The sequence below is a fragment of the Lissotriton helveticus genome, chromosome 3_1, assembly GCF_964261635.1.
Source record: "Lissotriton helveticus chromosome 3_1, aLisHel1.1, whole genome shotgun sequence".
NCBI classification, from domain to species: Eukaryota; Metazoa; Chordata; class Amphibia; order Caudata; family Salamandridae; genus Lissotriton; species Lissotriton helveticus.
Window position 1 is genome coordinate 90,913,585 of NC_136061.1, and position 13,284 is coordinate 90,926,868.

Genomic DNA, 13,284 nt, shown 5'->3' on the forward strand with positions numbered 1-13,284 from the left:
CCACAGTTTGGACCCAGCCTCATAAGCTAACTGGCTGATGAGGGATGATACCTTGAAAATGTATCTTTCTGTGGTCCAGGGAGGACCTGGCCTGGCAGTTCGGTCTAGACTGTTCTCATGAGGAGCAGGGTCAAGACTGAATTGCAAAAGGGTAGGTTCAAACCGGGGTGGCATGGTGAGTGATGGATTCAACTCTGATCTCTTGACCGTGGGTGAGTGATTGAAAAGTTTCAGCACTCCATCCATCATCTAATTGTGTTTGCTATGTTCGCCCATAGGGGCCAAGGGTATGCCCAAACGTGGGTCCCTCCTCGCTGTACCACTGGATTCAATCTATTCTGGCTGTTGAGGGGTGATAGCATCCAGGGCCAGGATACTTTTTTCTGGTCCAGCGAGGACCTAGCCTGACAGTTCGGGCTGGACTGCTCTCATGAGTAGCAGGGTCAGGACTGATTTGCATATGGCTGGGTTGGCATAGTGGCCGAAAGAATGATGGATTAAACTCCTATGTCTTGACTGGGGTGAGGGGTTGAAACCTTTCAGCACTCGATCCATCATTTTGTGTTTACAGGTTTATCACAGCAGTAAAATCAGGACACTTCAATCTTAATTTGTACTTGTGCTTCTGTTATTGGTGCCCAGATTACAATTCCTGTCACCTTTTGATATCACTACCAGTTTTAGAGGCTAATGACAGCTAACTTTAAAGACAACATCAAAGGAACGCATAATGTAATGTAAGGTGGATTTGTAGAGCGCTACTTGTCACCCGTGAGGTTATCCTCATGCTAATGAAAAGTTAAAACATAAACATAAACTGTAAAGATCAGCATATTTTTAATTTTCGAAAGAAATGTGTATATCCAGTTGAGTATTTTTAGCAGGCCTACTGGCTAATTTGATGTGTCCATTATGAAGAAAACATCTTCCAGTTATGGGCAACTGTTTCTGCATGTTGAGGTTGATCTATATAGTCTGTGTTTGCTATATGCATCTCTTCTTCTGGACATAAATGAATGGGTGCTCCCTGCTGCTCATATTGAAAACCTCCTGCACACCACCCTTCCTCTTGAATGGGATGACCATAATCAGACTCTATTGTCACTGCTTTTGGACAGCCTTCTCTTGTTCGTACTGCTGTGATTAGTCCTGGGAATCCATGGTGGGCCGCTCTTTGGCCACAACAGTTCTTGTAGTTCAGAATTAATAAAATGTGCCAGCCAAGAAAGTCGATCACCTATGAAATTGTTTAGACCTTCTGTACTTCTGCAATTGATGCAGCGCCTTAAGTCCTTTATGGGTGAGTAGTCGTGCTTTACAAGAAATCTCATTAGATTGATTGATCTTATGTATGTTTGTGTAATCTCTTTGATTGTAAAGCTGTCCAAGATACTCTGATTTCAGACACTGATTGGCACAGCTAAGTCATTACTGGGCTTGGTCAACATAGAAATAATAGATATATGTAATGTTTTCCCTCAAATAATCTGCCGTAACTCTATTTTTGTGAGTTTCACTCGGACCTACAAGGCTATTAGCCCTACTTATATCTTGTGCTTCTTTTATGCCAGCTGGTGTTCGGCAAATGCCTCGGTGCTTTGGGAACCAGCTGCATTTGTCCATCTCTCACCACATATGAGGAATATTTGTAGAGCGTAACTATTCCCCCAAGTCACAAAAAAATAGTTAAGGTTTTATATGCTTGCTTCTTTTCTGTTTTCAATAGGATTTCCTGCTCTTAATGATGATGTTATCTTGCCGATGGAACAAGATGTCGAAGTCGGCTTGGCGCTTGATGGTACATCAAAAGGAGAAGAAAGTATTATTATTCCACACTCTGGTAGCTTACAAATGTTTCTAAATCCTTCCATTAGTAACACAAGGCTATGCTTCATAGTATTAATAATAAGCCAGTCTTGTATGTTGTGTGTATCCGGTGCGTTTGATAGCATGTGAAATCTGTATATATGGACTTTTCCATAAGTCAGGAGGAAGAGTCATTGCTGGGGCTAACCGTGCCTCAAAATAGACCTGGTGAGGTGCAATACCTTTCTTTAAACAGTTGTAACTATTCTGAATAATCATAGTCATACAAGTATACATCATTTCTATCTTCATAACACTAAACAATCTAAATTATATGGGCAAAGACAGAAAAGAGTCGTTATATAATAAGGTGTAGCAAATTGAAGGAGAGCACCCAGTGTTATTTAAAAGTAAACCACCATACCTGGGCGATGGGAAAAATACTGAAAAGTTGTGGTAGCCTGGGTTCAGCTTAGGTAACACTGTTTTGCAGTTGTGAGTGATGCTGTATTACCATCAATGAAAGGCAAAGCCGTTCCTGTCAGTACCAGAAAACGCTGGTACTAACGTGCTGCATTTTCCCATAGAAAAACATGCAGAACCATCATTTTCACATGTTGGTTCATATTTAATGTTAAATTTGCAGTTTTATTGTGATTAACAATTACAGTAATGCAGTTAAAGAATCCTGGGAATAAAAGCAGTAAAAAAAAAAATATTCAGCATTTTTATAAATGCCAGGACCTCTACTCACCTGTGGTCACAATTGTATAAAATAATTTTATGAGCCGAAAAGTCAGAGAAATTTGATGAAATATTTCAACATCACAGAGGCTTTCACATCTGAAAAATGACCAAAATAGCTTAATGTGTTTAACTTTCATAGAAGATGCCAGATATGAGCATAATACCATGTGAAGAGTACTGAAGATTTGGTATTTAACATAAAGGGACTGACATATTGATTTCAAGAACTACTTTGAATGTTCAAACTGGAAAAAGGGCCATTTTAGTTGGATACTGAGAAAACTGTTGCAGTCATTGGAACATTTAACTGTTACAGTAGCCTTGTTTGACGTAGATGAAGCCTGTACTTCAAATCTTTATTTCAAAAACACATAAAGCAATGTAATATGTCCTGCACTACATCCAGGCAATAGGCATGATAGTCCTGTAGTTCTATTGCATCAGTACACCATTGGTACCAGCTTCACTGCAAACAGTGTCATGGTTTTCCAAAACAGTCCTGAAAACACTGGCTAAACCTTTGCACTGAAAAAACACCTTCACTACCAAGGTTACAAGTGCACTTTCCACTGATCCAAAATAAGCTAATCTCCAAGTCCCTATCCCAGTATAAAAGTTGTCAAACAAATTAAACAGGCTATATCAAGAGATGGACCAATCACAATAAATTGTTGCAACAAATTTCGCTTCAGGGTACCACTAGGGCACCCCACACATTACTAACTATGCAGAGTCCTCTACCCTCCCTTTTTCTTTTTATGCATGATTCTACAGTAATATCACGGTATATCAACTCCCTCATCACCATAGTCGCTTTCATAGAATTACACAGTATTACAAACTACAACAACTAGCACTTGCTCCCACATTCATGAGATTCCCCTGTGCCTCTCTGAAAAAGGAGGTATCTCTCATCAAGTTTATCATTCTCAGATTACTTAATTGCTGAAGAAAGATAACCCCGGTTTTTCATACAACTGCAGATAAATCCTCAGAGACCATTGCTCAATACAGACTTCAGACTAGTGCGGTTCTGCCCAATACCAAGGATCAGAACCACATCACTAGAATTACTCTCTTCTCTAGTTCAAGGCCAGCCTTTGGCTCTTAATCTGCTTAATTTCTCAGTGACGTTTGACACCATGGACTGTGCGGTACTCTTAAATGGCTTCTCCTCTACCTTTTAAGTCAGCAGACAGCCTATCAATATCCCACCTCCCTTTTGTCCAGTAGTACTCACTGGATCACACTAGCTTCCTACCTATGTAAATCATCCAACATTTAGTGCGGAACTCCACATGGATTGGCATTCTTCAGCAACACATTTAATACCTTTTAATGATCCTCCTGGCCAATCTCCTCGGCAATTACCACTTTGGGTACCCAATGTACGTGTATGCCAATGATCTGCATAGTAATCCCTGATGAGTCCCTTCACTGTAGGCAAGTTTTAAACAGTCCTTTTCAATCCGAGTTGAAATTTGCAATGCATCCTTTCATCCATGCAGTGTTTCAGATAAAAGCTCAAGACCCTGGTCTTCATTTGATCAAAGTATAACCAGGTTCCTTCTCCAACTATTTTTTCCACCATTCTTCCATGTGCTTCCCCTGTGAACATATGCCCACCTTTTTCTGTCCAGAAACGTACGTCCGATTCCTATTTTCCTGTTAACGTATAGCGTATATTACTATTTAAGTAGGTTAGTATCGTAAGAAGATCATGCTTTGCAATGCTTGAGGGACTACTTTACATCTCAAAAGTACAGTGAACCATTGCACATTCCTATATTTGCTCATAGATGCGTACTACACAAAGTATTTGTTTTTTTGGTTGTTTTTTTAGTGCAGTCTTTTTTTATGTTGTAGGGTCTTGTTCAGAATCAGGCTGATGGCATACTCCATCCAAACATGGAGGATATCACTCTGCCATATTACATATTACGCATACTATAAAGCATTTTGTAATATAACGGATTGAACGTGCACCAAGATTGCCGTTGCATGTTCTGCCCGCCAGACTACAAATAAGCCTTAGATTGGGGCTCAAAATGTAAGCTAAAAAAATTTGCTTTACCAATACTTGTTCTTCCGTGATAGGGAGGTAGGTAATTCACAATTAAACAAATGCACACCTACTACTATTTAATTTTAAGTTTTGTGACAAGAGTATGAATGCTCACACCTTTAAGCAAAAAGATTAGGAGCTCATGGTGAGCCCACCATGGGCATCTGTCTATATTGAGGAGTGGAGTCGATGATGAAGCATACCTTTAAATGGGGGATTAAGGTCCAGCGTCTTTTTAAGAAAATCTTTTGCACAGTTAACTGTGGTTTAACACAGCGTAGAGCTGAGATGATAAAAGTTGATTTTATAACTCCCAGGACTAGACTACTCATTGGTAGTTAAACAATGATATTTGAGATCAGGAGTTTTCAAACTTTGGGGCAGATCGATACCAGATTCTCATTAGACAAATGAATCCTGAAGGGGTTACTTCACAGAGTCGGTGATTATCTTGACAGTCTAGCATGGATCAGTCACTCCAACCCACCATCTCTGCTGGATAACTTGGATTTAAATGCAGGTAAAGATGCCAAAAAGAACTGAGACAACATGGAGTGGATTTTTAGTGGAAAGCTTTGATATATCTCTCTGTAAAGCCGATCTGGCTTACCTGTCACCCTTCCATTCTTCCTGGTAAAAGAAGGTGTTTGCTGTACCAAGATCCATATTTCCATTAGGAAAAATAGACCTTTTCGTCACAGGAACGTAGGGATAAATTGATGGTCTAAAATATTTCTTTTGAGTTTGTAAAGTTTCCTTGTTTGCCGCTACAACTTATCCAGTTGACAGGACTGATGCGTTACACAAGATCAAAAGTGACGATAACCAGGACACTGATCGAATGCAAAACAACAATTTTCCAATTACAGGTCAGGAACAATGGAGGCAATGGTCTTGCCATTTTTTGTCTTTTCAGACCCATGGTTAGCTTTAATGTTATAACTTCACCTACTCCAATATAACAACATTTCATCAAGTCTGTATAAACCGTAGAAACTTCGCAGTTTGCAAAATGTAAAAATAACAGTTAAAACAAATTGGCAAATGTTGGTTGAATTACCTTTCTGATCCATGCAAGAAATAAGTCCAAGCAGAAAGGGAAGGCGTCTGTGCTCAGCAAGTAACTTTTCCTTTTTGCCCATGTATTTGCAGTAGAGAAGAGGATACTAAATAGTCTTAAGGGATGGTTCTGGCATCTATGATATTTGATTGGTGTTTTCAGTTCATTTTGTGAACTGCCCAGTGAAATGTCGACAGATTGGGTCCTAGTTGGGAGAGGAGGATAGCCGGTTGCCCTTGCATCAGGAGGTGGACGCCTACAGTCCAGCAGGAGGAACTACTTCCCTTTTCTGATGAATGCGAGTGAGTAGCATTGATAAGTTAACAAAAGATGTTGGCAGCTTGGGGATCTTGCAGTAGCAAAGTGAGGTGAATAGCTGAAAGTTCTGGCAGGAGTGGCTTGACAGTTAGTGTTCGCATATACAGTGACCTGGCTGAAAGCCTTCCTCACACTCCTGACTTGAAAAGCTTTGCAACCAGCATTCTCTTTTGGTAGGAGAGGCTCATTTGACATTGATATCAGAGATACCTATCTGGCAGGAAAAAGCTTAGCACAGCCACTCATTTAAATACAGAGAAAGGAGTGTCTTTGCCATCTTCAGTTGTTGTCAGTTGTCCAGTGTTTGTCATTGAAGATGTTCTCTGGTTCCTGGGCCACGTTGAAATGTTTTGGTGTGCCTGGTTCTCTATGAACTGTGTTTAGCAGACTAGGTTCTCTGCTGATGCTGGGACACGTTTGTAGACCATCCTTGGATGATGATCTCTACAGGTTGGTTAAAGGCTGCAAGAAGGAAGGGAGTGGTAGGCCAGTACTCGTATGTTGATGCCCACTTGATCACAGCGACTGTAGAGTGTAGTACTTTTTGTAAGTGTGGCTGAGAATTATTGGGTGATGGCTTGCTGTCTACAATATATGGTTTGCACAGTGGAAGAGATGCAATGAATCGGGGGTAAGGATAGGGTTGGGGGGGCGTTTGTGTGTGACTTTTATGGTTGTGTGTACCCATGTTTCATCAACAGTAAGTGAATGGAGTGCATGACTTGAAAGGTAAGATTTCAAACTACAGCCTTAACAGCTGTTCGAGAGGATGAATGGTGTGATTGCCATGACACAAATTTCAGAGGTTCTAGTGTTCTATGATCATACTGCAGCGTTTTTCTATACACAGGAGCAGGACCAGTAACTTCTTTCAGGATAATCCAAGAGGGGGAAAAGTCTGCGATTTCCCATCAACACTCTGGGACACAAGACGCCAGCATTCAATCAGGTTTGTAAGTCCGTAATCACGCCATAGCACTCAAATATGACACTTCCACAATGTCCCAGCACAGTGACAGACATCTCTTGGTATTCTCAGATCTGCTGCAGTCATAGTCTATTTTCAGATTTCATTACCAGAGTCATTTGATGAACCTCTTGCAGGTTCAGCGTTTACGTTTCCATTCCCCTCGAATCCCTGTTGGCCTGAGTGCTTTTACTAATGGAAGCATACCTAACTTCTGCTGGACGCCTCACACTACTTTCATCTTATTCCTGGTGTTTTCTCTTTGTAATGCCCTTCTCACTTAACCATCCGGTCTGGCATTACTCTTTAAAGTGTCATTAAATGTGAGATATTACATGTTTTTATTCGTATGTTTTAAACCAATCATAATAAAAATACTTTCATATACTTTATATGCACAATGGCTTTAGGCCAGTCCTCGTCATCCATTGGTCGTTTTAGAGTGTCATTCACATTTTGCCACTGTCCACCATAGCATACATGGTCAGTCCCCTTCATCAATTGGCTCTTTACTGAGAATAATGGCATTTTACTTGTCGTCATCCGCCTAGGCACTTCAGTGCCAGGGCAAATAGGCTAAAATCTGTGCTTTTGTGGATGCTTTCATTTTGCAACCATCTCCAATGACTTTTCCAATTTCTGGTTCATTTTTAGGTCGAGCTGGCGTTGGAGCGCGAAGCGCTCCCGCCAGCGAGACTATAGTCACCTTCCTCCCTGTCAAGGGAGTAACAGCTGTGAACGAGCCCGATACAGACCTGGGTACGAGCCGACCCAGGTCTGTGAACGAGCTTCAAGGTTGAGCAGCTTGTGCACGTTTGTTGGACGTCAGGCGCTGCAAGCCCGCCAGACCAATTATCCCAGCATGAAACTCTACTTCCTGAGGCGCCACAAGACCAATTATCCCAGCAGGAGTCTCCACTTCCTCAGGCGCTGCAACAATTATCACAGCATGAGACCCACTTATCACAGCATGTCAACAGGCGCCCCAGGCTGCTGGAGCACTCAACTATAATTAATGTGCAGTTGAGTGCTCCAGCAGCGTGGGGCGGCTCTCTGCATGCTGTGATAATTATCACTTTGGGGCCTCATGCTGTGATAATTACGGTGGCATGCTCTATTTGCAGCACTGAACATTTTCAAAGAAGGCGAAGCAGTGACATTCATTGGAGACACTCACCCTCACGCCCTCACCCCTCACACACCTCCTCACCCTCACACACCTCCTCACCCTCACACCCTCACCTTCACACCCCCTCACACACACCCTCACATACCCTTACCAGCACAGCAAAACACAACACAGCACAGCAAAACACAACACAGCACAGCAAAACACAACACAACACAGCACAGCAAAACACAACACAGCACAGCAAAACACAACACAGCACAGCAAAACACAGCACAGCACAACAAAACACAACACAGCACAACAGAGCAAAACACAGCAAAACACAACACAACACAGCACAGCAAAACACAGCACAGCACAACGCAGCACAGCACAACGCAGCACAGCACAGCAAAACACAGCACAGCACAGCAAAACACAACACAGCACAGCAAAACACAGCACAGGACAGGACAGCACAGCAAAGGACAGCACAGCAAAGCACAGCACAGCAAAACACAGCACAACACAACACAGCACAGCAAAACACAACACAGCACAGCACAGCAAAACACAGCACAGGACAGCACAGCAAAGCACAGCACAGCAAAACACAGCACAGCAAAACACAGCACAGCACAACACAACACAGCACAGCAAAACACAACACAGCAAAGCACAGCAAAACACAACACAGCACAGCACAGCAAAACACAACACAGCACAGCAAAGCACAGCACAGCACAGCACAGCAAAACACAGCACAGCAAAACACAACACAACACAACCCTCACGCCCTCACCCCCTCACCCCTCACACACCTCTTCACCCTCACACACCTCCTCACCCTCACACCCTCACCTTCACACCCCCTCACACACACCCTCACATACCCTTACCAGCACAGCAAAACACAACACAACACAGCAAAACACAACACAGCACAGTACAGCAAAACACAACACAACACAGCACAGCAAAACACAGCACAGCACAGGACAGCACAGCAAAACACAGCACAACACAGCACAGCAAAACACAACACAACACAACACAGCACATCAAAACACAGCACAGGACAGCACAGCAAAGCACAGCAAAGCACAGCACAGCAAAGCACAGCACAGCAAAACACAGCACAGCACAGCACAACACAGCACAGCACAACACAACACAGCACAGCAAAACACAGCACAGCACAACACAGCAAAACACAGCAAAACACAGCACAACACAATACAGCAAAGCACAGCACAGCAAAACACAACACAGCACAGCACAGCAAAACACAACACAGCACAGCAAAGCACAGCACAGCAAAACACAGCACAGCACAACACAGCACAGCAAAACACAACACAACCCTCACGCCCTCACCCCTCACACACCTCATCACCCTCACACACCTCCTCACCCTCGCACCCTCACCTTCACACCCCCTCACACACACCCTCACATACCCTTACCAGCACAGCAAAACACAACACAACACAGCACAGCAAAACACAACACAGCACAGTACAGCAAAACACAATACAGCACAGCACAACACAGCACAGCACAGCAAAACACAACACAGCAGAGCAAAGCACAGCACAGCAAAACACAGCACAGCAAAACACAGCACAGCACAGCACAGCAAAACACAACACAGCAAAACGCAGCACAGCACAGCAAAACACAACACAGCACAGCACAGCAAAACACAGCACAGCACAACACAGCACAACACAGCACAGCACAACACAGCACAGCAAAACACAGCACAGCACAGCAAAACACAGCACAGCACAGCAAAACACAGCACAGCAAAGCACAGCATAGCAAAACACAGCACAGCAAAACACAGCACAGCACAGCAAAACACAGCACAGCAAAGCACAGCACAGCAAAACACCGCACAGCACAGCAAAACACAGCACAGCAAAACACAGCACAGCAAAGCAAAGCACAGCACAGCAAAACACAGCACAGCAAAGCACAGCACAGCAAAGCACAGCACAGCAAAACACAGCACAGCAAAACACAGCACAGCACAGCAAAACACAGCACAGCAAAACACAGCACAGCAAAACACAGCACAGCAAAACACAGCACAGCAAAACACAGCACAGCAAAACACAGCACAGCACAACCAAGCACAGCACAGCACAACCAAGCACAGCACAACCAAGCACAGCATAACCAAGCACAGCATAACCAAGCACAGCATAACCAAGCACAGCATAACCAAGCACAGCATAACCAAGCACAGCATAACCAAGCATAGCATAACCAAGCATAGCGTAATAAAGCACAACAAAAAATAGCATAACAAAAAATAGCATAACAAAAAATAGCATAACAAAAAATAGCATAACACAACACAACAAAACATAGCATAGCAAAACAAAGCATAGCAAAACACAACACAACATAGCATAGCATAACAAAGCATAGCATAACAAACACAACAAAACATAGCATAACAAAACATAGCATAACAAAACACAACATAGCATAGCATAACAAAACACAACATAGCATAACAAAACACAACACAACATAGCATAGCATAACAAAACACAACATAGCATAGGATAACAAAACAAAGCATAGGATAGCAAAACAAAACATAGCCTAACAAAACATAGCCTAACAAAACATGGCATAACAAAACATGGCATAACAAAACATGGCATAACAAAACATAGCATAACAAAACACAGCATAGCATAACAAAACACAACATAGCATAGCATAACAAAACACAACATAGCATAGGATAACAAAACAAAGCATAGGATAGCAAAACAAAACATAGCCTAACAAAACATGGCATAACAAAACATGGCATAACAAAACATGGCATAACAAAACATGGCATAACAAAACATAGCATAGCAAAACATATAATAGCATAGCAAAACATAGCATATCAAACACAACAAAACATAGCATAGCAAAACAAAGCATAGCATAGCAAAAGATAGCATAGCATAACAAAGCATAGCATAGCATAACAAAACATAGCATAGCATAACATAGCATAACATAGCATAGCATAACAAAACACAACATAGCATAGCATAACAAAACACAACATAGCATAGCATAACAAAACACAACATAGCATAGGATAGCAAAACTAAACAGAGCATAGCATAACAAAACAAAGCATAGGATAGCAAAACAAAACATAGCCTAACAAAACATGGCATAACAGAACATGGCATAACAAAACATAGCATAGCAAAACATATAATAGCATAGCAAAACATAGCATATCAAACACAACAAAACATAGCATAGCAAAACAGAGCAAAGCATAACAAAGCATAACAAAGCATAGCATAACAAAACAGCATAACAAAACAGCATAACAAAACATAGCATAACAAAACATAGCATAGCAAAACAAAGCATAGCATAGCAAAACACAACACAACACAACATAGCATAGCATAACAAAGAATAGCATAACAAACACAACAAAGCATTGCATAGCATAACAAAACAAAGCATAGGATAGCAAAAAAACATAGCATAGCATAACAAAGCATAGAATAGCAAAACAAAACATTGCATAGCATAACAAAACATAACATAACAAAACATAGCATAGCATAACAAAACAAAACATATCATAGCCTAGCAAAACATAGCATACCAAACACAACAAAACATAGCATAACAAAACATAGAAAAACAAAGCATAACACACACAAGCACACACACACAAGCACACACACACAACCACGCACACATAACCACAACCACACACACAACCACAACCACACACAACCACACACACAACTATCTATCTATCTATCGCCCTCACTCTATCTGTCTATCGATCTATCGCCCTCACTCTATCTGTCTATCTATCGCCCTCACTCTATCTATCGGCCTCAGTCTATCTATCTAATCGCCCTCACTCTATCTGTCTATCTATCGGCCTCACTCTATCTAATCGCCCTCACTCTATCTATCGCCTTCACTCTATCTTATCGCCCTCACTCTATCACCCTCACGCTATCTATCGCCCTCACTCTATCTATCGCCCTCACTCTATCTATCGCCCTCACTCTATCTATCGCCCTCACTCTATCTATCGCCCTAATTCTATCTATCTATCTATCGCCCTCACTCTATCTATCTAATCGCCCTCACTCTATCTATCTATCAATCTATCTATCGCCCTCACTCTATCTATCTATCGCCCTCACGCTATCTATCTATCGCCCTCACGCTATCTATCTATCGCCCTCACTCTATCTATCGCCCTCACTCTATCTATCTTTCTATCGATCTATCGCCCTCATTCTATCTACTTATTTAGATACTGATCGCCATCACTCTATCTATCTGTCTAGCTATCTATCGCCCTCACTCCTATCTATCTATCTACCTATCTATCTCGCTCACTCAATCTCTCTATCGCCCTCCCTCTATCTATCTATCCCACTCACTCTATCTATCTATCCCACTCACTCTATCTATCGCATCACCACAGCATCACTAAGGGGCACAACAACATCACTATGCGCTACCACAACAACATCACTATGCGCTACCACAGGATCATTGAATGCCACAGCATCACTAGTCGCCACCACAACATCTCTCAGCCCCACCACAGCATCAATCTGTGCAACCATTTACCAACAACTGGGTCAAATATGATCTCTCAATGTTTCAAGCTTTATTACAAATGTCACAAAAAGAGGTTAGTATTTCACTTCTGTTCTTGGATTTTCGTCACAATAAAATACACTGAACATATTCTTCAGAAAAGTTATTTACAAAAGTTTAAGCTATTGCCATTATAAATTACAATAACTTTTATTTAAGTATTAATTATTAAAAAAATTCAAAGCCATTGTTATTTGTAATATCAATACATCTAAGTCACGTGAATACAACACATATTGCATTACAAATGCTATAGGTGTCACAAGTTATAACTATTGGCATTGTAAATGACAAAGCTATTATTTTTGCTATTTTCAAAACCAACACATATATAACAAATGTGTCATTTACAATACCAGTAGCTCAAACTTTCCTAATGCGAGACCTTATGCATTGCAAATGCTTGTGTTATATAGGTAGCAGTTGAAAGAGAAGGAGATAACTTGTGTTTTTTTATTTGAAAAGATACAGGAAAAAATAAAGTGGCACCTTTTTTTTTAATTTATCTACTTTGTCTGTAGTGGGGCTAGGTATTG

At 41.5% G+C, this 13,284-nt stretch overlaps 1 protein-coding gene across 3 annotated transcripts in view; it reads left to right on the forward strand.

The window, feature by feature from the left end:
- The window catches only part of LOC144822141 (uncharacterized), a 72,517-nt gene that overhangs the window by 38,710 nt on the left and 20,523 nt on the right, over positions 1-13,284 (forward strand). For all 3 annotated transcript variants that reach the window (XM_078679291.1, XM_078679292.1, XM_078679293.1), the window contains exons 5-6: positions 1,727-1,840; positions 6,847-6,945. In XM_078679291.1, coding sequence (XP_078535417.1) covers positions 1,727-1,840; positions 6,847-6,945 — 213 coding nt within the window. The remainder of the gene's footprint in view (positions 1-1,726; positions 1,841-6,846; positions 6,946-13,284) is intronic.